The 23,464-nt window shown below is 49.6% G+C and overlaps 1 protein-coding gene and 3 non-coding genes across 4 annotated transcripts; 3 read left to right on the top strand and 1 right to left on the bottom strand.

The window, feature by feature from the left end:
* The first annotated feature begins 6,593 nt into the window (after positions 1-6,593).
* TRNAG-UCC (transfer RNA glycine (anticodon UCC)) lies at positions 6,594-6,665 on the top strand. Its single transcript has one exon. It is a non-coding gene; the product is annotated as a tRNA-Gly (tRNA).
* A 2,817-nt stretch (positions 6,666-9,482) lies between these two features.
* Positions 9,483-9,554, top strand: TRNAM-CAU (transfer RNA methionine (anticodon CAU)). Its single transcript has one exon. It is a non-coding gene; the product is annotated as a tRNA-Met (tRNA).
* Positions 9,555-9,631: 77 nt separating this feature from the next.
* TRNAI-AAU (transfer RNA isoleucine (anticodon AAU)) lies at positions 9,632-9,705 on the top strand. Its single transcript has one exon. It is a non-coding gene; the product is annotated as a tRNA-Ile (tRNA).
* A 2,390-nt stretch (positions 9,706-12,095) lies between these two features.
* Positions 12,096-20,099, bottom strand: LOC129126151 (mitotic-spindle organizing protein 2B-like). The gene is made up of 3 exons (XM_054641943.2): positions 19,917-20,099; positions 19,691-19,833; positions 12,096-12,369 (listed from the first exon to the last, which is right to left on the bottom strand). Exons 1-3 carry the CDS (start codon positions 20,060-20,062, stop codon positions 12,209-12,211), a joined length of 450 nt encoding a protein of 149 aa, XP_054497918.2. The 5' UTR covers positions 20,063-20,099; the 3' UTR covers positions 12,096-12,208.
* Between the last annotated feature and the right edge of the window lie 3,365 nt (positions 20,100-23,464).

The following is a 23,464-nucleotide window of genomic DNA, read 5'->3' as shown; positions in this document are numbered from 1 at the left end:
TCATATGTTTTGACAGCTGTATGTGTTACTAACTGATAGAAGCCTCTTTTGTAAGCTACTGTTGTCATTGCTTAAAAACCATTTGTTATTCCTGGGAAGATACTATTGACCCAAGCATTCCTTGTGTTAATAGTATGTAACTATTAAATTTATATTGTATGTGCCTCCAAAATGTTTCAACATACTAAAGACCACGGGTACCTAGTTTGGTAGAAAAATAATCCTTGAGTATAACACTTGACTTTCAAGTCCTTGTTCCATAGTAGGTGTTCTGGCATTCATGCTTCTTTTTCCATTTACTTTTGGTACTGTTTCCAAACTTGACTGTATGGTGTTGAGAGGAAGTAAAAGAAGTGACAGCTTTTCTGGCTTTCTCATGTGTGAGTCACTAGATGGTGCCATTTCACTTCTCTAGAATCAGAAACCATCTGACATATGATTTTTAGTAACAGTTGATGGTTGTGGTTTCAAAAGAAAACTACTGGTCTTCTGAGTTCTTTTTTTTTTTTTTTTGAAACTATTGGGGTTTTTTTCCTGAGACTATGCAATATAGATGTTTTGAGTTAATCAAACTAATATATTCATGAAAATGTACAAAATTTTAAAGATCTGATCTTTTAAATTGTCATCAACTTTCAGTTTTACGTTCAATTACATGTTTTACTGATCTGACAATGAGACCAGACTTGACAAAAATACACATCTTAAATGTAGAATTGTTTGAGAGTCTTTAAGTATCTGCAACTAATGTGAATCAGTGAATGTGAAGAGGTCATGGGGCATTCCCCATGGGGTCTTTCATCATTTTTATGGGACACAGCCTCCTTTTAGTCCTAATTTCCTGGCCACATTTCCCCTCTCTCTTTCTCCACTGGCTGAGGTACTTGGGAGGTACAGTCTCCCTGAAATGCCTCATACCTAAAACCCCCTTCTAATGTATACCCTGCCCTCACCTCATTTTTCTTCTTCCTTGTGTCTCTCTTCTTTTTCTCCAAATCCAGAGATTTTGCACAGTCTTGAGTAACACTGTCTGTCAATTAGTGGAATTCCTATGGAATTTATGGTTCCCCCATTGCTTCTTTCACCTCTCTGTATCAGGCCTTATCTTCCATCAGGCCCACAGTTTGTTTGGAAAGACACCTCCTTCTCATTCCTTTCAATCCCTCCTCTTCTAATTTTCCTCAGTAATTGTCTTTACAAACCTTATTTATCATCGACTTTTAACTTTCTGTTCCTGGGGCCTTTTTGGTTTTGCAATTATTTGCAGTGACACCATTTTCTGTCCTTTTGTAGCCATTTCTGGATCTGTAGGCATGGCTACTACCTGCATCCCTTGGATCACATAATAAGTTGCACTAAGCAAGGGATCATGCATGGTAAAAAGATGAGTTGCTACAGCACATAAGAGGAAAAAAAAACCCCATTCCTTTAACCCACCACAAAAACATGTCCCATTTCCATCCTTTCCATGTTTGGACTGGTACATGAGCTAATTTTCTTATTCCCTTTGCTATTTGTTTTAGCATTTTTCCATTGTCATCTATTTGCAAATGGCACTTTGAAGCATTTAATTTACCACACACTTCCCTTTCTTCTGCTAATAGATAATCTACTACTATCTGATGTTGAAATATTGCATTCCTCATCCTAGTGGATGGTCAGCAAAATGGTCAAGGGCTGTAGCTGACTGGTTGGTTATTATTTCAAAGACAGCTGGTAACCTAATTATCTGCTTTAAATTATAAATGAGTCCTCTGGCACCTGATATTAATCATTAGGACTCCATGTGGCTGGTCCATGGTGTTGTATAATTTGCTCAGGTGGCCATTCATCTTTTCCCCACTTTTGGCTGCTCCTTCCAGCCAGGCCTGCATCAATTGACTGCTTTTCTCTAATTAGATGATCATATATCCTGATTCCTAACTGATTTCCCTGAAGCTGTGATAGCAGAAAGAAAACCAGTCCAATATATCCTGCACAACATATCCCTGACCAGTTTGGAGGTAACCTGTGATGGGCATGTTCACCACAAACCCAGTAATGCCCAACCTCCTGGCATGGATTGCCCTTGATTACCTCTGCCAAACGACCTCAACATTTCCCCAAGGGATTCTTTGAGATATCTCAGGATCATCATCCCTTTTTCCAGGACCCCTCCCTGGCTTTGACTATGCACTGGCCCCCTCTGTGTAGGAGCAAATGTTGGGCCTTGCATTACTGGAAGTGGAATGCAACCTTTGCTTGGTTAGTTCCTGAATGAGAATGTGTTTTCATGGAAGGAAAAACACATATCCCCACTGCTGGAGGTGCAGATAAGAAGCTGCCTAGTGCAGGTCAAGGGAGGTAACCTGTAGCCACATTTCTCTTCACAGAGAAAAGCAAGACACAATTACTCCCAAGAATATTTCTGGGTTTCACATTCTCTGAACCTCAGAGAATGAAAACACAATTGTTATCATTTGCTGTGCCTGTTTGTGCCACAGTAGAATGCAATATGGAGATTGATTACCCACAGTGATGGGGTTTTGTTTCCTTGGCCATCAGGGCCAGCCATATGTGTGTGTGTGTGTGTGTGTGTCAGGACTGTGGGCTGGCAGCCATGAGATTCTGTGCAGTGTGTGCAGAGTTGAGTGCTTGGCAGATTCAGTTTAGATGTAATGTAATAGAGTGGAATATAGTATAGATTAAGAGTATAATAAGGTAATTAATTAGCCTTCTTTTAAGGTGGAGTCAGATGCATCAATTCTCTCCCCTTGTTGAGGCTGCCTGCTAATTGGATAGTAACCACTTTCTGTGCTAGCATATTTGGTGTGGAAGCACTTCCCTCAGTTTGTACAGTGGTGGAGTTGGTATCCAGCTTTGGAGGGTGGTCTCCTGATAGATTCAATTTGGCATGTGGCATCCACATCTCAGAGGTGGCCTTCTTGAAATTCTCCTCCACACTTCTTTCAAACAAGGTGAGCAGCTATGCTGAGGCTTGGTGTGCAGCTGATCTCGTGCCCTGGGCAAGTAATGCCCAGTGATGGTGTTCTGTCACCTTTGTGTGGGGTCAGTCCCCAGGTGTTTTGTATTTTGGGGGAGGAGATGCCATTTCTTTGGAGATGAGCTTGTATTTCCTCTCTTTGGCAAAGAAAGCAAGTTCTGATGCACACTCACTGAGTATAAAGGCCTTTCAGCTCTCTGGGTTGGAGCTGTTGTGCTGTCAAGTGGGAATGGAAATGCCAAACTGCTGAGCTTTTTGTCCTGGTAGTTTGGATCCTGACTCCGAGACTGAAGGCTCAAGATGGTACCCAGAGCTGAGAAGGGAAGTGCTGGTACCGGGATGTGTGCTGGTAGTTTGATGGTGCAGCTGAAGCTGTAGGCAGCAAGAGCTTTCTCAGCTGACTTTGTGAGCTCTGGTTTTGACAGATGTTTTCAAGCTTGTGGCCAGACTCTGTGAGAGTGAAAAGATTTGTTAGGGCAAAGGAGTTTGTGTTGTCTTTTAAATGTGGTGCAGAGAAGGGTTTACACTTTGAAGTGGAAGATCAGTGAAACCTTTTTGTCCTGATGTGGATGATTTGAGAGACGTTTGTCGCTTGGCTCTGCCCTCGGGGTGGTTTCGAGCTGGGCTCTGTGCATTTCCTTCTTTTGCGAGTCGACATCACCATCGTGTGGTTGTTTTCATGAGCACTGACAGTGCCCAGGAAAAAGCCAAACGCTTTCCTGGCCCAGCTCCATTTGTGTAGGACCAGTTTGTGGAGCAGTTCTGCCATCCTGCTCTTGGTGACTGACAGAGTGTGATCCTGCATGTACCGCTGAAGGAAGAGGAATGTTTCATCCTTAGCTGTGCACAGCTTATAGGTTACAAAAGAAAAGACAATTCCAGCACAGCATTTTTCTTTTAGAATGTTTTCTTGTGTGATCAGCTGCTGAACATGTAACTCCCACCCAGTGAACTGCATCCAGCCCTGTGGAGGTGTGTGCTTTCCCTCAAGCTCCATGTACCATCTTCCCCTCTCACTCTTGCACATCACAAACCCCTCCCAAACGTCCAGCAGGTATTCCCAAAGGAAACATCCAACAACAAAAAGCCAGTGCTAGCTTCATCTTCCCTTTGCAGTCTCTAAATTAAACAAAACACAATAGTGATCTGCACTTGCTTTCTCAACTATATATACAGCATCATCACATTCTCCCAAGGTGGGAGGGTCCATCACTAGAGTGAAGCATTTCCAGCTGCAGTTCAGACTGAGAAATGTGCCAGGAAACAAAGCATTTGCTGACCTTCCCTCTTCCCTGTGAAACCTGATTTTCACAACGCAATCACTTTCAAGCACCTTCATTGTTGCCTAATTGAAGCCTCTGTATCTGCAAGAGAAGGAAGTGTCAGGACAAAAGGCTTTACTAAATTACCCTCTTTTCCTAGCAGCCTCTAAAGTGCACACAACGTGCTGGGACTATGCACCTTCCCTCTCACATGTACAAATCAGACATTTCTGGGTCAGTTCTAGACAGAAATGTGAGGGGCAAACTGCCTAGCACGGGGCTTTGAGGCTGCCAAAGCTGAGCTTTGCAGAGAGCTCGGGGGTGGCATGGCCCTGGCTGTTTCCCAGAGAGGGCTGGCTTTGCAGTGGGGCTCAGTGTCACTGGCACAGGGAGCATGTGGGTAATGAAACCCTGCTGGCCTCTCCCCAGGGATCACCCCAGGAGCAGCCAGGACATCAGTGTCACCTGCACACCCAAGGGCTTGGAGCAGGTGTTACACACCATGGCTGTGGCAGGGACAGGGCCAGGCATGGGCACAGAAGGGGCCATGGCACTGTCTGCACGCTGTCCCTGCTGCTTCTCCTCCAGCTGCTGGGGGGGCAGGAGATCCCAGGCACCCCCTTCTGCAGCCAAGGGGCCACTGGGACACTGGGGGGACTTGGGGAAGGGAGGGACCATTGTGACATAGTGGGGCTGCACAGAATCCATGAACCTTTGAAGGTTCACCCATGTGAACCTTTTTCAAGGGGTGTTGTGACCCCATGGGACACAGGAGACCCTTGTGATGCTGTGGCACTGTGACACCACAGAAACTCAGGGAACCCTGGAGACCATGGGAAAGCCATGGAACCTGACAGAAGCCTGGGGAGCACTGGGATGCTATGGAACCTGGTGGAACCCAGGGCCCTAGTGACACTGTGGGGCCTTTTGGGACAGGGAGACCCTGCTGGGAATCCACATGACCATTAATCCTAGCAGGAACCTGCTCCAGGCGAGCTCCTCTCTCCAGACTTCCACAGGTCCTGCCAGGATCCTGCTCTGGTACTGGCCTGCCACAGGCTCATGGCTTCCTTTGGGAATGGCTCTGCTCCAGGATGACATCCTCTACCCTCTGCCCCAGATACCCTGGAGCAGCAGGCACAGCTTCCTTCACAAGGCCCTGTGTATCATGGGCACACAGCTCTTCCTCAATTCCCTGCAGGCAGCTCAGTCTCCAGCTTCCCAGTGTGTGCTTGACTCCAAAACTCGGAACCATTCTTTTTCCTAATCTGTTTGCTGCTGTGACCATTTCTAGGGTGATTCAGGATCAGGGCCAAGCAGGTATTGCCAAGGGACACTGTACTGGCTAGTGGGGGCTGGGTGTTGGGACTGGAGGTGACATGGAATGCCTCAGGCTGGTCTCTGTGGGAACAGGGAAGGGGCTGCCATGTGCTGCACACAGATGGTTCCATCTCCATGGCAGACTTCTGAGCTATCAGCAGTTTGGGGCCTCCATGAAAACATAATGCAGAGAGGGTAGACAATGCCAGACAGAGAGAGCAGGAAAGAAAGAAGGGTCAGGAAGAGCAGAGAGACAATTCAGAACACCATGCTGCTTTGGTTAAAAGAATGTTGGGTGAAGCAGACAAGCTGATCCTGGGTAAGAGCAAGGAAAGGTTGTGTTTAATGTTTGTTTGGGGTTTTCTTGTTACTCACTATGTGAACCTTTTTCAATGGGCCAAACATTAATTTCCCCAAGCTGAGTCTACTTTGCCAACAATAGTATTTGCAAAGCCATGTCCCAGGGTTTCTTTTGTCCTGGAAGAATTCTCATCTTTTTTTCTATGCTTCTCATTCACAGAAGGTGGAGCAGGAGTGAGCAACTGGGTGAGCAGTTGGCTGTGCTTACTCACCACAGGCATGGACCCACAAATGCACCTCCAATGGCACAATGTGTGGGGAGTGATGCTGTCACCAGCATGCCCTAAAGCACCACCAGCACCCACATAAACAAGGCAGACTGTCTGATCTGATCCTTTTCTTCTTCTCTGGCTGCTCAGGGCTGGAGATGGGTGCTGGACATGCAGATCCATCTCTCCTAGACACACCCCATAGGTCTGTGCAGTCTGGGCCTGCAGCTCAATCCTGATCTGTCCAGGCTCCTGCTCCAAGCCTGGGCACCCCCTGGTGCTGATTTTCCCTAGTCAGTGTCTAGCCCAGCTTGAGTTTTGCAGCCAGTGTCTCACCCACAGAAACACCCATCTCTGTGGCAGCCTGTAGCAGTGCACAGAACAGCAGAAGGAGCCGGTGTGCACCTGGAGCTGGTGCAATGTGACCTGGAGGAGCAGGCACAGCCTTTTCCCACAGATGCGTTGGTGGTATAGTGGTGAGCATAGCTGCCTTCCAAGCAGTTGACCCGGGTTCGATTCCCGGCCAACGCAAGAGAAATTTTGTTCTTTCACCTTCCCCCGAATTCCCGAATGGAAGCACAGAGACCACGAGCTTTGTGGTGCCTCCGTAACCCTGGATAACCAACCACAGCTTCTAGCCTGCTCCTCTGTTTCCTGCCATGACACACCCTGTTTTGATGGACAGGTTTCTTCTCACCCCCCACTACCCTTTCCAGGGATTCAGATGAGGGTGATGAGAAAGGTTTATCCAGCATCAGCTCTTGGGACCTAGGAGGACACTCTGCTTTCAGCAGTTTGTTTTTCCTGCTGAGATGGCTCTGTTGGTACAGGTTGAGAGGGATTTTAGGGCTGCTGCTGCAGCTGGTTGCACCTGACAAGAAAAGCATGCTGCTGTGGCACGGTGATGATGAAGACTGACAGTGCCCAGGTGGGGACCCAGGCATGAACTGCACTGCATGAGGCCAGTTCTGCAATTTGGGGGAATAGTGGGAGGAGGCCTGTTCTTTATAAAATGTCTTGGTGTAACACTGGGGTGAAATTGCTCTCCATCCCCCACCTTTTCCATCTCTGCAGTGCCAGCTTTGACAAATGACAGATGCTTTGTCATTCCCCTTCAAGGGGATGCTGGTACACACAATGTCTGTGTTCATAACACACAGTAATTTCATATGTAGGACTCTTTCTTGAATACAAACTGTGGTACATGTGGGAATTTCATTTGGAATGACCTGGTTAGCAATCATGACTGCTGTCTCAGACACCCTATGGCACCAACCCATAGGTAGAGCTGCTGTTCTTATTGGGGCTGCTTGCAACTTTAGGTACTCCCTCACTTTCCTAGGGACCAAGGTGAGGCTGACCAGCCTGTAGCTCTCTGGGGCCTCTTATCCTTTTCAAAGACAGGAGTCTTTTGCCTTGTTTTAGTCCTCAGGCATCTCTCCCAGTCACCATGATCATTCAAAATATTGAAAAAGGCCTGACAATGACATCAGCCTGTGCTGTCAGCACTCATGGGATCATGGGCAGGTTCATGGACAGGGGGATTGGAACTGGATAGTCTTTAAGGTCCCTTCCAACCCAAACCATTCCATGCTTCTGTAATTCTCTGATCTATAAGTTACATATGCCTGTTATTCCCTGACCTGATATTTTTTCACCAAGAATGCCCCATCCTTACCCCAGAGCCCTTCTGATCTCTTGGGCCTGGGATTCCTGAAGCCTGGTTTGCAAGTGAAGACCAAGGCAAAGGAGTCATTCAGTGTATCAACCTCTTCCATGTCCTGCCTCAGCAAGTTCCCAGCTCCAATGGGCTGTGTGTGCCTTTTGTCACATGGGTACTCACAGAAACCCTCCTTGCTCTCTTTGACATCCCTGACCAGATGCAATTCCACTTCAGCTCTGGCTATCATAACTGCATTTCTGCATGCTCAGGCAGAGCATGAAGATAACAATAATAATAATAATAATAATAATAATAATAATAATAATAATAATAATAATAATAATAATAATAATAATTCATTAGCTTATGCACTTTTGTCCTGTAAACTGCCAGCCAGATGCTTTAGGGAATGTATCTGTATGGCCAATCAAAACACTTCCACCCACACCCAGGCGTGCACATACACGCCCCACACACTGCAGCAATCCTCTGAAGAGAAAGCAGAGGCCAGGAGCCCTGGAGGCTCAGGGGAGGATGATGGAGCACTGGTTCACAACTATTGCAAAAAAAACCCAAAATCATCTCGATATGAAAAGGAACTGCAGGTGTTCATTGTTTTATTTTCACAAAAGAGCAAAAACTAGAACAACCAGTTGTGCTTACAGAAATGTAGAACTCGAGCAAGGGTAAGCACATGGGTGACATCCTCAGCTTCTCCTCAGAATGAATCACATCACAGTGCTGGCAGCACTTGTTGTCCCTGAGTCCTGCTGCCACAGGGCTGCTGTGAACACAGTGGTGCTGTCCAAGGCAGACACAAGGTGTGTGATGGGCTGAGCAGCCCCAGTCTCAGGCTTTATTGTCTCATCTAGGTTTTTTTCCAAATATTTATATCTCCCACTGACAGCAATATGGGAAACCATGCTCCTGAATTTGTGAGAAACGTCTGCAAAAATCCACCCACCTGGCTTCTTATATGTTCTCGATAAGACATTTGCCTGTTTTCCTAAAATCTGATGGACAGGTGGTTGTACACCACAGGTGAATGGTGGCTGCTACCAGGCAAGCCAAAAAGCAGAAGATACCAGATGGGCTTTGTCTCTGTTCTGCTTTCAGCAGCACAGTGGGGACTTGTCATAGCAGGACATCCCCGACGTGGTAATAATTAGCATTGACTCCATGATTCCAGAAGGCTGATCAATCACTTTATCATACTGTGCTTATTAAGAAACTCATCACCCTTACAGACAGTCTGATACAGTTTGACCTACCTGGTCCCTTTAAGTAAAACACCATCACCGGTGGCCAATCAAGAAACTACCCTTTGGTATACAAATCTCCATAACACATTCCACACGTTCACAACGACAGGTGCAGCAAGTGAAGATAAGAATTGTTTCTGATTCTTTTCTCTGATCTTCTCACAGCCTTCCCCAAGACAATGCCTGGGAAAGTTGTGCCTGCTGCTCTCTGTGACCAGAGATTTGGCCTGTGCTTCCTGAGAGGAGGTGAAGGCTGTGTTACAGCAAGTGGGGCATCACAGTGTGTTATATTCGTTGTCCCCCGTTTTGGGGCTCATGGGGTGTTCCTGTCACCCTGCACAGGCTGTTAATACCACCAAGATCGCAGGGCAGAATGGAATTATAGATGTTAATATATAATTGTGAGGATAGTGTACAACACACAGCAGAGTGGCGCAGCGGAAGCGTGCTGGGCCCATAACCCAGAGGTCGATGGATCGAAACCATCCTCTGCTAGGATCGATTTTGTTCTCTTTTCCGGAGGCGGAGCCATCGCCGGGCCAGCAGGTGGCGGCGCGAAACCCCGACAGTGGGGCCGGTTAGCTCAGTCGGTTAGAGCGTGGTGCTAATAACGCCAAGGTCGCGGGTTCGATCCCCGTACGGGCCATCTTAGCTTTTCCTGAGTATCTTTTTTCCCCGGCCGGCCCTCCCCATTTTGGCAATGATGGTGCAGGGAAATAGTCTGTAGGAAAGCAGGGATCCTCCCTGTGCTGCTCAGCCCTGGCGGATGGTCCACTGGGAGAGCTTCCAGGTTCTCCCTGTTTTCCCCACTCCTCCTTTTGCAGGTGTTGATTGCAGTTAAGGATAAACTGCACCGGGTGCTCATGGCAGGTGCATCATCTCCAGCAGCCCTCAGACCTGGCCGTGACCTCAGCCAGGGCTGGATTCAGGTGTGCAGCACTAACCATTGCACCTGCTGCTGCCGTGGAGGGGCTGAAGGTCAGACCTCGGCCAGCAAGGTTTATTGTGGCCATCTGATGACAGGTAAGGATCAGCTGGGGTACAGATGGAGCCTTGGTGGGCAGGCAGGGCAGTGGAGTCAGTTGTCCTGAGAGAAGGACTCTTGGGGTCTCCCTCCTTGTGTCAGGATGCTGCCCAAGGTCACTCCGTGAGATTGAGAGCCCTCAGTTTATTGGGTGAGTGTTTGCACATTCTGTGTTATCCTTCTAAAATCCTGAAAATTCTGAAGTCACTCAGGTAGTACAAATTCCACTTGACATAACACATCTCTGTGCAAATGTTGACATAGCCTTAATTAGTTTGATTTGCTTATCTGCTTTAACTGCTTTATAAAGCAAATCTCATAAAATTATCTGTGGATTTTATAAGCCTCCTTGGCAATGCTACAGTCAATGTTGCCCATTTAAACGATGAATAATTGTCAAAAACCAGGTTTGCACAGGAAGTGCATCACTGTCCTGCCCTAAGGACCCTAAGAGTGACAAATGTCCATGTCCCCCACTTTCAGCCACCAGCAAGGCTCAGTGTGTAACCCCAGGAGGCACAGGCTGTTCTGTAATCCCACACTGGCAGATGGGCATTAGATGCCACCCAGGCCATCATATCCTTATCCCTCTATTTTTCCACATTTATGGCTCTCCACAACCACCTTGGTCCCTCTTTTTCCCCACTTTTCATTCCTCCCCTGAATGTCCTCTAAGTCACAATCTGAAATTGCTCTTTCCTTGTATCCCACACTGTGACTTTGGCCCTAGCAAGGGACCAGCTGTGACCTGCAGTGGCCCCATTCACCCTCTGGCCACCTCTGAACCCCACAAGAGCCCTGGGAGCAGCTGGGACAGGGAATCCCTGGCACGGTGGAGTTTCCAGGGCTACTCCACCTCCCCCTGCTTATCTTCATTCCAGGAGATGAGCTCTTAACCACCTAACCTAATGCTGTCTCATGGGGTAGGAGGGTTCCCTGCAGCCCTGGCTGACCCTAGCACCCCTCAAACACCCCACATCCTGCCCTGTCCCTTCCAGTGTCCCTGGCAACCTCAGGGGACATACAGCCCCCAGGATATTGAGCTGAAGTGGCACAGAAGGCAGCCCCTGCCCCGAGGTGCTGCACCCCAGCCAAGCCCCAACACCCTGCAGCTCCCAGCAGCATCTCCAGCCCTGCAGAGCCTGGAGAGAACAAGGCTGAGGGCATGAGAGGGGTTCAACATGGGGAGGGGGGTGACAGGGGCCAGGGAAGTGGCCCCAGGAAGGGATGTCAGGGCTGTAGTTGGAGCTCAGGCATGGGATGCAGCCTTGGGTGCCACTTCCCTGCAGGGCTTGATCCCATGGGACTGTACCAAGCAGGAGAGGCCAAAGTCTGCTCTCCTGCTGCCCAGCATTGTGACCACAACTTGTGCATGGCTACCTCCCCTCAGGCCTCTGAACTCCACCACCTCAGTGTTACCAAGGGGAGCAGCTGCACTTTGTTATTTGATCTGAGTAGGAGAAACCCAGACCTTGCAAATCTCATTTCAGCACCCGTTGAAGCAGGCCTGTGAGAGGGAGATCTGGAGTTTAGCAATCACCATCCAACTCCCATAGAATGGAGGCACTTTCTCCTTATTAGGGACATGGAATTCATCGGCAGCCCCTGAGCTCCCAGAGCCATTAGGAGGCACCCTACTGCCTAGAAACCCTCTGGAACCATGCCTGGTAACACCTGAGCTCCAAGAAACCCACTCACCTGTTTTAGGTACTTGTATGTGTCTTGCCCTAAGTGATGGAGCTGTTCCCTCTCTTACCTGGCCCAACCTCCCCCTCTGACCTGGCTCCTGAGGCAAAGGGGGCTGTAATGCTTTGTAAATGAATAATCACATCAGCACCACTGGGAGGACAGAACCTGGGATTATGTTTGGGAGAGATCAATCTGGTTTCACATAGAGGTGCTGGAATGCTGTAAAGAGGCAGATGGGGAAACAGGAAAAGCCAAATGCAGGAAGATTTCCAAGCAGTCAGTGTGGCCAAAGGAAGTTTTGGAAATAAGAACCAACAGCTCTGTTTTCTGTATTACAAATCATGGGTTTAGTTTAATACATACAACACAAGCATCTTTAAGAAGCACAATTTACAATCATTGTCAAGCACTGAAATCCATGTGTTCTAAGCCTTTTTTAGGCACTGTTGCCTCCGCCGCTGCTCTTCCCAGAGGCTGCTGCCTTCTGCCCGCGGCTGGCGCTCGGCTGCCGGGGCATCCTCTGGGCAGATCCTTCCCGGCTGCTCCTCTCGGCCAGAATCTGTGAGCCACCCACAGCAGAGCTGCTTTTATTCCTCCCTGAATAAACAGAAACATCCATGAGCTTTCACATCCCAGCCCAAGCATCACCACACAGCAGCTAGCCACAAGCGTTCCCTCAGGAACCATGCAGGAGGCAAAATTCCATTGATCTCACAAACATCTTCAGCATCCAGTGCAGAAAGCAAATTGGTGAATTCAGCCCAACAGGTATCGGTGCCACTAATCCCAAAGAAGTTACAGTAGAAGCATTTTTAATTTTCATGAGGTTTAATCTCCAAAGTAACCAGCCACTTTATTCCAGTCATTGCACGCAGGAACAGCAGCACAGCAAACAGCGCTGCTGGAGCACCAAGAGTTTCCAGCACCTTGAGCTGGGATAAGTGAAAGGATGTGCCAGTGTCCACTGGTGTCTGAGACTGCTGCCACATCATCAGATCACACACACCTCTCTCCATATCACTTTTGTCACTCAATGAGCAAATCTGGATTTCCTATCATGTCTTAGGGTTCTCAGAAACTCAGATTTCTACACAGGCCTTCCAGGTTGTCTTACAGAGCTCAGGAGGTGAGAGTTCCCCTCCTGGAGGCACAACTGAGCTCTAAGAGACAGAGTGGGAGCAGGGAGCAGCAGTGGGTACAAAGGCAGAAACTGAGGGAGGCAAGGGGCAACAGGATCTGTTAGAGGAGAGAGTGACAGACTCACTGCTGCTGAGGGAATGAGGGACACTGACTTTCCCTGCCACTCCCTCAGGTGAGAACTAGGACTCACTTTAGGAAAGAGAATAAAAGGAACATGATGTACAGCATTTACTAAAGATGGCAACCTCCACAGTGTGTCATAAAATGAGGAAACAAACCAGGAATACAGTGGGCTGTAATTACATGCATGCAATTAAAATGAAGAGTGACATTTTGGCAACCATTCACAGTGCAACTTGCACAGTATCACCAGCTGCTCTACATTTTAGAGTCTCCATGGACATGATCTTGGGTCATCTGTGCTGTAGACAGTCCACAGTTACTCACCAGACCATCCTGCCTCCTTGGAGCAGCTGTCTGGGGGCAGGACTCACATCAATACTACCAGTTAACACCTTGATGCACCAGCAAGACAACCTAACAACTTCCAAGTAGGAGCAGGTGGCCATTATTAATTCATAAAATTTGGGTGGCACAAAAATCCATTCACTTATCCCAGCCAAGTCAGGTGCTCTTGATAAACTCTGTTCTTGTCAAGCAGGGCAGTTCTGTGCCAGCAGCCACCATCCCAGGTCAGCCTTGCCAGCTGTGCTGCAGCTCAGGCACCTTAAGCAGCTTCACTAAAGCAAGTGCTGTTGATGAAAACAAACACAGTGCACAAAGGTAAGATGTGATCTCCGAGTATTTGAGAGAAAAGTGGCAGGAGGAATAAAAGCATTATTCACCATGATGCTTTTAGCAATCCTGGACACGTCCCCAGTGTCCTCCCCTTCTCCCACACATCTGTCTGCTGAGAGGGCAGGTCCTGAACCCACCTACAACTCCAGCTGTGTGCACACCCTCACTGGTGCCCTCCTAAAGCACTCCTGGAGTGGGGCCCTCGATGTTCTCACCAAAACAGCTTGGGGAGAAGGAGTCATTGGGCTGAAGAGAAGCTGGGCTCAAAGCACATGCCCTGCATCCCCCTAGCCCTGAATCACAGTAAAACAAACCAGTTAAACTGCATAAATACCCAGAATATTTCTGGAAGCAGCCTGTGCAGACCCATATACCAGACAAGGACAGCTTCTGAAGTGTGCAGGGACAGACATGGTTTGTGCTTCTCTCAGTTACACTATCAGAGATAACAGATTCAATTACCACAAAGCACAAAAGCAGCTCAATGAACATAAACTCTCTGTACTTCAAGTACTACAGAGGAACAAAAGGATTTCACTGATATTTTCCTTGCTGACTGTCATGGTTTGACACTGGACAGATGCTAGGCACCCACAGAAGCCATTCACTCACCCTCCCATGTTACACCCAGGCAGAGTCCCTCACTTTTCTCTGAGAGCTCTGTGGAGTCTGATTTTTTGAGCGTTCCTTTGGTAGGGTGGGGGGAAAGAATGAATTGTCACTCAGTTATAATTCAAACTTGTATCTCATTACTGTGCAGCAAAACCACATGACAAATCTGGCATTTACAGTATTCCTCTAAATCCTTTTTCTTCTGTCAGGTTTTGCCTTGCAGAGCATGAAAAAGAGGGGGAAAAAAAAGCTTGATAATCAGCCTGAAAAAACATATTGAAAAAATTCTGGCAGTGCAGCATTTAGCTCCATGTCCAGCAGAGAGGAAAGCTCAGAGCCTCAGGTAACCCTGCAAACCTCCTGCAGGAAAAGAGTGTCAGGGGAGAGACCCCCATGGCCACCCATTCTTCTGGGACTAGAGGCACAGCAGGTTGTGAGTATTCCAGCCTAGACTTTTTGCAATTTATTCCTGGGATAAGGAAGGACAAATAAAAGCTGTTTGTCTGCTGTTTCTGTTGAAGTAGAAAAGACTACTTCACTATCCATCACCTGTATTTTGAGAAGTTCATTTATTAATGAATTATTATTCATTAATAACATTTATTAACATTTATTAACACCTCCTGGGAGGGGAAAGACACAGGAACTTTTAACCAAGGCAATTTCAGCCATCCCAGAAAGCACAGTACAGCTGAGAAATTGTCAGTTCTAAAAAAACTGACAGAATGATAATTTCTGTACCAGAAGATAACAGAGGTCTATAAATTGAAGCTAGTTGGTTGCCTACAATACAGAAAAATTATTCATTTTGGAATGTGAGCCTGGGAGAAGGGAGAGGAACAGCAACAACTTCACATCAGGAATGCTGTGTGCACAGAACTTGTCCCATGCATTTACCATGTCCATCATTAGACAAAACATGAATCAAGGCCTTTCATTCAAAAGGTTTAAACTCTATTGTTTATGGCAGGAAAAGCTGGGGGGAGTGAGAGTTGCAGGGTAAGATCCAGAAGGGAACCTAACTGCTCCTCAGTGACTGCAGGAAATCCAATCATTGGAGTGGTATTGATGGAGTGCTGGAAAAAACCCGAGTAAGAGCAACTAAGTAAGAAAACCATGATGAGGATTCCAGAAGTCCTTTAATTAGTCCTATAGAAGTCACCAGTAGGTCATTCTACAGATCTTTGTTCAGAGAAGACATGCAGACCACAAAGTGTCTGGGAATATTTTCAGGTGCAAGGCACACATCACCACCACTCAGACCCCATGGGGATATTTCATTTACAATTAAAGCATAATAGCCAGTATAACCCACAGGAAAATTCACTGTATTATGTATAAACCCCAGATTAAATAAATGTAAGATAAATCCTTTGCATATCCAAGGGGATTCCCTCTGCCATATCAGAGCCTTACACAGAATTCTCCTTGTCAGCATTATCCTTATCTCCTTAATACAGAAGTCCACACCACAAATCCCACATCAGGTTGAACCCTGATAACTCAAGGCTGAGTGGAAGAGCAATGCAAAGCAGCTGGCACGGCCAGCAGCACCCAAGAGTGCTGACAGTCACCACTCCAAAAGGCTGCTCACAGCTAAAGACAGGCTGCACAAAGGGAAAGAAACAAGTGAGAAAAAGGAATAAACAGGGAAGGATAAAAAACCACAAAGATGGCAAGCAGAACACACAAGAAGGCCAAAGTTAGCAACAAGCTGTGTTATACATTGAGGAATATTTATGAAACAACTGAACAGCAACACTTACAATTCTGAGGCCTTGACTGCATCTAAGTATTTACACAGGAATTAAGCAGTTAAAAATGCAGGGGCAGAAAAGAACTTGTGATTGTCCACAGCATATCTTTCCACACAGACCATAAAAAACTCACCATGAGAACCTCTGAGAGAGCCCATGGCTGGTGATGGGCTCAGTGTTTTTTCCAACAGGCACTGGAGTTTGTGAGAGTTTCCCTGGGCAGGAGAGCATTCTGACCCCTGCTATGCACAACTCCTTTCTTCCTGTGCCTTGAAGCCCTAAAATCCACACACCAAGTGACAGCCCCACAAAGGAGACAGGTTTTGAAAAGCAAGTTCATGTTAACAACACACTCAGAAGAGAAATTAGCTGGGGCAAAGCTTCAGGAAGTAATTTTATGGTAAGGCACTCTCTGGGGAAATGGGGAATGTGAAAAAAGAGGTTGGAGTGCAAAGAGTGAGAGAAGCATCAAAGACTATTCATCAGCCCAAAAAAAGAGCAGGGCACTGATATATGCATATGTATAGAGAGGTAGAAAACTGCAGGGAACCAGCAGGGACTTGAGGGTTGGCTGATGGAAACAGAAAGCACAGAAATATGTGAGAAAATGGGTAACTTAATTACACATATGTCTAGTCTAGGCCAAACTCATCACTGTCCTTAACCCTGCCCCTCATACACACAGAAAGCACACCTGGGAAATTCCTTCTATTTCAATCCAGCACTTTCCCTCCCAAATGAAATGCTGAGGGACCATTTCAAATGCAGCTTGAATGAAGCTGCATCCAGCTAAATATGCCAGATGGATGCTGCAATACCCACACAGAGCAATTTGGAGGCAGCTGTCACAGATTCAGTTACCAGCCAGCACAGAAGGCCATGGCTGTGCTCTGTGGGAAAATACAGAGCTACTGATTTCAGACTCCCTGATGCTTCATCAGCACAAAAGCTGAAATAACTACAGGGCATCCCCCACCACCAATAGTGCTGATCAGAACTGCTGCATCAGCTTTATTTTAGCTGGTTTTTAAAGCCTCCTGCACCACGATGTGCTTGCTGCTGGGAAGCTTCAGCCAGATCTCACTGCTGATACATTGTGCCCGGGCAGGGAGCAGAGCAGGCTTGGGTGGGACCAGGATTCCCTGAGCCACTTGTCTGCCTCCTGACAGGGGAGGGAGTGCAGGGCTGAGCTGAAAGGCACCAAGCAGCTGGAGAAGCTGGCAAAGGACAATTGCTGCTCTTGTCACAAGCACAGAGCTTGGGCTGCAACCACACAAACAAGTACCCAGCAATGCAGAAGAGGCATCTCCCCTAGCAAATGCCTGGTCCTGCATAGAAGCTGCAGCATCCTCTTCTTAAATGGAAGCAGCACCTTCCAACAAGAGATTGCAGAGCCAACAGCAGGCAGCACTTAGGTTCCCCCTCCTTACAGCAGCTCCCAAAGGGAAAGGAGGCAAGGCAAGGCAAACCCAACAGTCCTGCAGAACAGATCCAGCCCAGAGGCCACCCCCAGACACCCCAGTGACACTTACCCAACTCCTGAAGGGTTCACTTGGACTGTGCCCACAATGAGAAAGCTCAGTGAAAGAGAAGTGATTCTTTTTCAAGTTGAAGGATGGCAAGTTTAGATCAGGTATTGGAAAGAAATTCTTCTCTAGGAGGGTTGTGAGGCCCTGGCAGAGGGTACCCAGAGCAGCTGTGGCTGCCCCATCCCTGCAAGTGTCCAAGTGTCCAGGTGCAACCTGGGATAGTGAAGGTGTCCCTGACCATGGCAGGGAGTGAAATGAGATGAGCTTTAAGGTCCCTTCTGACCCCAACCATTCCCTGATTCTGTAATCCCTAAAAGGAGGACTGGACAAAATACATCCTTCATATAAACAGGATCTTAGCAGCACTACTTATACTCACAGAAATGAAAACACAGGACTAAAGTTGTGCTAAGCCCCTGCTGAGCTTAAATTCTGCCTAAAGCATTTTCTGAGCATTAGCTCTTCAGTGACAATTTTATTCACAAAGGAGTTAGCCGATGTCAGCAGATGCTGTGTGACAGCAAAGTCACCTGGGCTGGCAGAAACTAAAGACAGAAGCTTTCATTCAAAGTGAGTTAGGGCTCTAATTTAACACAAGTTACAGAAAAACCAAAAACCTGACACAGCTGGGAAGACCAAGCCTTCTGACAAGGTCTGGAAGTGCTGTCCATTGCAATTTGATCAGGGATGAATGTGAAAAGAAAGAGGAGGCCCAAGTGCCTCTTCATCACTATTACCAAGCAACAGCTTTGTAAAGAGGGCAAATCCAAGCTTAGCATTTAACGTTTGACCACATCTGCAGCAAAAGTGTGCCTTGGTGGGCACAATCTTCCTGTTTCAGCAATTCCAGTGCATTAACTTGCACCAAGGGCATATTTTAATCTTGGGAAATAAGGCAGCAATTGGCCAAACTGGCCACTGAAAGCCAAACTAATACTAGAAAAATTTACCACAAACAACACCACATGAGAAATTAACTTTTCCACTGTGAATCCAGGCTTAGTGACAGCAGACTTATTTTAGTTACTTATGTTTAAACCTTTTGGAAGTAATCCACTGAGTTGGCAAGCCAAAAGTCACTTCAGGGAGTAAATAAAAATTTTATTAGAACTGGTTAAGAATAAAATAAAATTGTATTTATATATATATATATATACACATATGGCACAAGTTTAGGGCTATGGTTGTTACTGCCCATGGACATTAGAGTATTAAGAAGAGATAAAATGCATAAAAAAGCAGTAACTGCTTTAGCTGACAGCATTCTACTTCATCTTCCCACACAAATACCATCTCTAGAGGATGGAAACCGCTGGATGAGTGTTAGAAGCCACCACGCACATGGGGATAAAGGAAGCAACACAGCTTTCCTTCTTTTCCAGGAATTCCTCGTGGCCCGGAAACTTTATCTTTTTTTAAGTTACATACAAACAAAGCAGCACTGAATAATACCGTAGATTAAAGTGGCTTTTTTCTGCTAAGGGCTTGGCGAGCAGAGCCAGGAGGCTACAAAACGCAGCACAAGTACTGCAGCCTCTCCCCAGCCCCTGGCTGCCCACGAACATTAAGACAAACGGGCTCGGGCCGGGGCTCACCCGGGGCTCACCCGGAGCGGGCCCCTCGGGCGGAGCCGCCCCCGGGGTTCACCCGGAGCGGGCCCCTCGGGCGGAGCCGCCCCCCCGGGTTCACACGGAGCGGGCCCCTCGGGCGGAGCCGCCTCCCGGGCTCACCCGGAGCGGGCCCCTCGGGCGGAGCCGGACCGGGGCTCACCCGGAGCGGGCCCCTCGGGCGGAGCTGCCCCCCGGGCTCACCCGGAGTGGGCCCCTCGGGCGGAGCCGCCCCCCCGGGCTCACACGGAGCGGGCCCCTCGGGCGGAGCCGCCTCCCGGGCTCGGCCGAGCGGCCCGCGGGCCCCTTCCCGCGGCGGCCCGGGCACGGGGCAGCGCCAGGCGCGCTCCGGGCCGCAGCGGCCGCAGCGCGGGCCCGGGGGCCGGCGGGCTCCGGCCGTGCTCGGGGGGCTCCGCCCGGGAACTGCCCGGGGAAGGGCCCCGCCCGCCCCGCTCCGCCCCTGCCCGCCGCGTACCTCGGCTGTCGGCGGGAATCGGCGCCGGCGCAGCAGGGCCGCTTTCGGCTGCCGGCGGGAGCCGCTGCCCGGCGCACATCGACTTCAGCACCTGGAACACGGCGAGGGGCGCCACGTTCATGCGCAGCAGGTCCAGCAGCACCCTGCGGGGGGGACACCGGCAGCGCCCGTCAGAGGGGGCTCCGGCCTCACCGGCGGCTCCCGCGGGGGCGCCCCCACCGCTCACCGGAACACCTCCGGGTCCAGCCCGCTGCCCGCCGCCTGCGCCAGTTCGAACAGCTCCGCCTCCTCCGCGCTCAGCAGCTGCTTCCGCCGCAGCCGCGTCTCCGCCATCGCCGCCGGTGCCACCATTCCCGCCGGCCCCTCCGACATGGCTGCGCGGCCACGCCCCCGGACCGGCCTCCTCACGCCAGGCCACGCCCCCACACTGGTCAGCCCCGCCCCCGCCGGCCCAGCCCTGCTGCTCCTGGCGCGGCCGGCAGGTGGCGCTCCCGGCGCGGCCCCGGCTGCAGCGCCCGCGGAGGGACAGCCTGAGGGGTGAGGAGTGAGGGTGGGCGGTGTGCGAGGGGTGAGGGTGGGCGCTGTATGAGGGGCGAGGGTGTGCGATGTCCGCTGTGCAGTGTCCCGTATCCGCCCCGCCGCCCTCCGCGCTCGCCCCTGGGGCCTCCCCGCGGGCGCCTCCGCTCCCGAGCAGGCCGGGCCCAGCGGGGCCGCTGAGCGCGCCAGGGGCCGTGGGGCAGTTCGGGGTGCGGAGACGCCGTGCGGAGCCGCGGCCACACTGAACCCCCGTTCTCACCCCAGCTGTGCCCCGGGCCCGGCGCAGCTGCCCCGAACGCGCTGCAGCCCCCGAGCCCAGAGACCATCTGGGGTTGCATGGGGAGAAAACAGGAAATTGGCGTCTTGAGTCGCACCGTGGTGAAGCGCTGGCAAACTGAGATTGAAATTCCTCTATCTAAATGGAAATGAGCTGTTGCCATCAGGGAGGGATGGTTCGTGACTGCTGCCCCAGCCCAGCACACACAGGCCCCGGAGCTGCGCTGTTAATGCAGAGCAGAGCAGAGCAGAGGGGTCACTGTGTCCCCCCATCACTGCCGTGACAGACCCCATCCCACCCCCACACCAAGCCACAGCACACAGATGCTCCCACTCCACATCCCAAGCAACCTGTGAGTGTCAGACGGTGACCCGACCTTGTGCCCCGATGGCTCTGCTGACAGACAGACATCTACTGCAGATGCCAAGACAGGAATGGCATGGATGATGATAAAAGGAGGATCTTGCTCTGTATGGCCCCAAGCAGGACAGCCCAGTAATACCAGTTATGGCTGTGTTTGGAGTGGGAGCAGCTGCTGCCAGCACGAGTTACTGGGCTATGTTAAAGGGAGGATGTCTCTGAGCAGCCCCAGCACTGCTCCCCACCTCAGCCTTGGGATGCCCCCACTAATGTTAACAGCAAGAAGTGCAGGGCTGGTAGTGTGGAATCATCATGCCTGGGATGTTCTGGGGAGGGACACAGCCACACCACTGCAGGCCACTGGGATGGTCTCAGTGGAATATCATGGAATCCTAGGTTTGGGTCAGAAGGTCATCTAGTCCAATCTCCTACTGTGAGCAGGGACATCTTTAATTAGATCAGGTTGCTCCAAGCCCTGGCCTTGAATGTTTCCATACATGGGACTTCCACCACCTCTCTGAGCAACCTGTTCCAGGGTTTTACCACACACACTGCAAAATACTTCTTGTATCTAATCTAAATCAACGTTTCTTTTAGCTTAAAGGAATTTCCCCTTCTGTGTGCCTGAGCATGGTGGTTTGGAGACAGGCCTCCAAAACTGTGCACAAAAAATGACAGAACTACTCACAGGGGTAGACTCAGAATTAGGCGGAGGCATCCAAGCAGAGATGTCTTGGGACAATTTCCAAACAGGACACCAGGAGCAAGTCAGTGGTTTGGAATGATGCTGGGAGCCATCCTGAAGGGACTGAGTGAGGATGGTCTCCAAGTCAGAAGTTGAAATTTGTCCTTTGGTCTTTAGGAAAAGATTGGAGAGGAGGCGTTCAGCTGGGCATGTCTGTGCCAGTGCACACGTGTGCTGTGTATGTGCTACCCTGCACATTCCACTGGCAGCCCGAAGGGATCAGGAGCAAATTTCTCTCCTTTGCTCTAAACACTGGCAGCTGAGCTGTTATCTGATCCTGCTGTAGATTGCTGTGCTTGGAGGCAAAAGACAGGGCAGAACATTCTCAGGGATACCCAAGTGTCCTAGGGTGCCGTTATGATGCTTGTATCCCCATTCATGTGTTCTGTTAATGTTGGATATTCTGTTCTGTGCCTTTAAGACTGGCTCTGAAGAGGGAAAATTTTGTTTTGGTTTTCTTATCAGCCTGGCGGGACACAGAGACTGCAGCTTTTGCTTTTTCTGCTTTTGCTTTTCCTTTGCTCTCTCTCACTCTTGCTTGCTTCGCTTCTGCTTGCTTTTGCTCATTAGCTAGTTTAGCTAAACTGTCCAAATTTCTTCCTGGACCATTTCTGCTTTCCTTTTACTGACCATTTCGAACCTGCTCTGGACTGGGACCTGGGAAACACCAAGAGTTTGCACCTTGTGGCTGCAGCAGCTGGCCCAGCGCCGGAGGGACTGAGAACAGAGTGACCACCCCCCCAAGAGAGACTTTCTGAATTTGTCATCTCTTTTCAGAGTGTTGCCATCCGGTATTGTTCATTCTGTGTGCTGGGGGTGCTGTGCCTGTTAAATAAACAGGTTCTTTCCACTTCTCTCTGAGGAATCCTTCCCAAACTGGTTGTGGGGAGGGGCCCTCCTTTGGAAATTCTCTTCCAAATTTGCCCTAAACCAGGACACCAAGTAACTTCAGCATCCCTGCTAGGGCTGGGGTTTCAAACTAAACACCAGGCTGGGCTTCAAGGAACTGCTCCCAGCCAGAGGGGCAGGAAGGGGGCATGGGTGACAATGTGAGGGTTTAACCCAGCCCCACAAGGATCAGCTGCTGGTTCTCTCCAACCTCTGAGGTACCTGGGAGCCTTGATGACTTTTGCTGGGATGGGTGATGTGAGGCTTGGCACTAAGCAAAGGGTTTTGTTTCTAGCAGGTGGGAGACACTAGGGACAGAATTCAGTGAACATTTCCCAGGTGGGCAAGCTCCAGTTCTGCATTCTATCAGTCTTTTCTCCCTCTTGGTTGCCTCCATCCTGCAAAACTACACATTTTCAGAGAATCATAGAATGGTTTGTGTTGGAAAGGACCTTAAAGCTCATCTTGTTCCAATCCCCTGCCATGGGACAGGGACACCTTCCACTATCCCAGGTTGCTCCAAGCCCCATCCAACGTGGCCTGGAACACTTCCAGGGATCCAGGGGCAGCCACAGCTGCTCTGGGCAGTCTGTGCCAGGGCCTGCCCACCCTCTCAGCCAAGAGTTTCTTCTAACCTCATCTAACCCTGCCCTCTTTCAGTTTGAAACCATTCCCCCTTGTCCTGTCACTCCAGGCCCTTGTCCAAACTCCCTCCCCAGCTCTCTTGGAGACCTTGAGGGCTGGAAGGGGCTTTAAGGTTTCCCTGGAGTCTTGGCCTCTCCAGGCTTAACAGCCTGAACTCCCCCAGCCTGTCTTCATAGGAGACAGCCCTGTGAGCACCATTTTGGTCAGTCAAGTCCTGGTTCTGCAGGGCTAACACAGCCCCAAGCTGCCCCAGAACCAGGCAGAGAGGCACAAAGCCAGGGCTGCACCAGCTCAGCCCTGACACCGTGCACAAGCTGTTCCC

Source organism: Agelaius phoeniceus, chromosome 13 (genome assembly GCF_051311805.1).
Source record: "Agelaius phoeniceus isolate bAgePho1 chromosome 13, bAgePho1.hap1, whole genome shotgun sequence".
Taxonomy (NCBI): Eukaryota; Metazoa; Chordata; class Aves; order Passeriformes; family Icteridae; genus Agelaius; species Agelaius phoeniceus.
Note: the sequence above shows the minus strand (reverse complement) of the source record. Positions and strands in the feature narration are given on the sequence as shown.

What these genes read in the sequence shown, in the direction of transcription:
- LOC129126151 (XM_054641943.2), bottom strand. Translation starts at nt 20,062, where the DNA reads ATGTCGGAGGGGCCGGCGGGAATGGTGGCACCGGCGGCGATGGCGGAG. An exon ending in CTGGACCCGGAGGTGTTCCG is followed by an intron (nt 19,834 to 19,916) that starts GTGAGCGGTGGG and finishes TCCCCCCCGCAG; the next exon opens with GGTGCTGCTGGACCTGCTGC. An exon ending in GATTCCCGCCGACAGCCGAG is followed by an intron (nt 12,370 to 19,690) that starts GTACGCGGCGGG and finishes CTGTTTATTCAG; the next exon opens with GGAGGAATAAAAGCAGCTCT.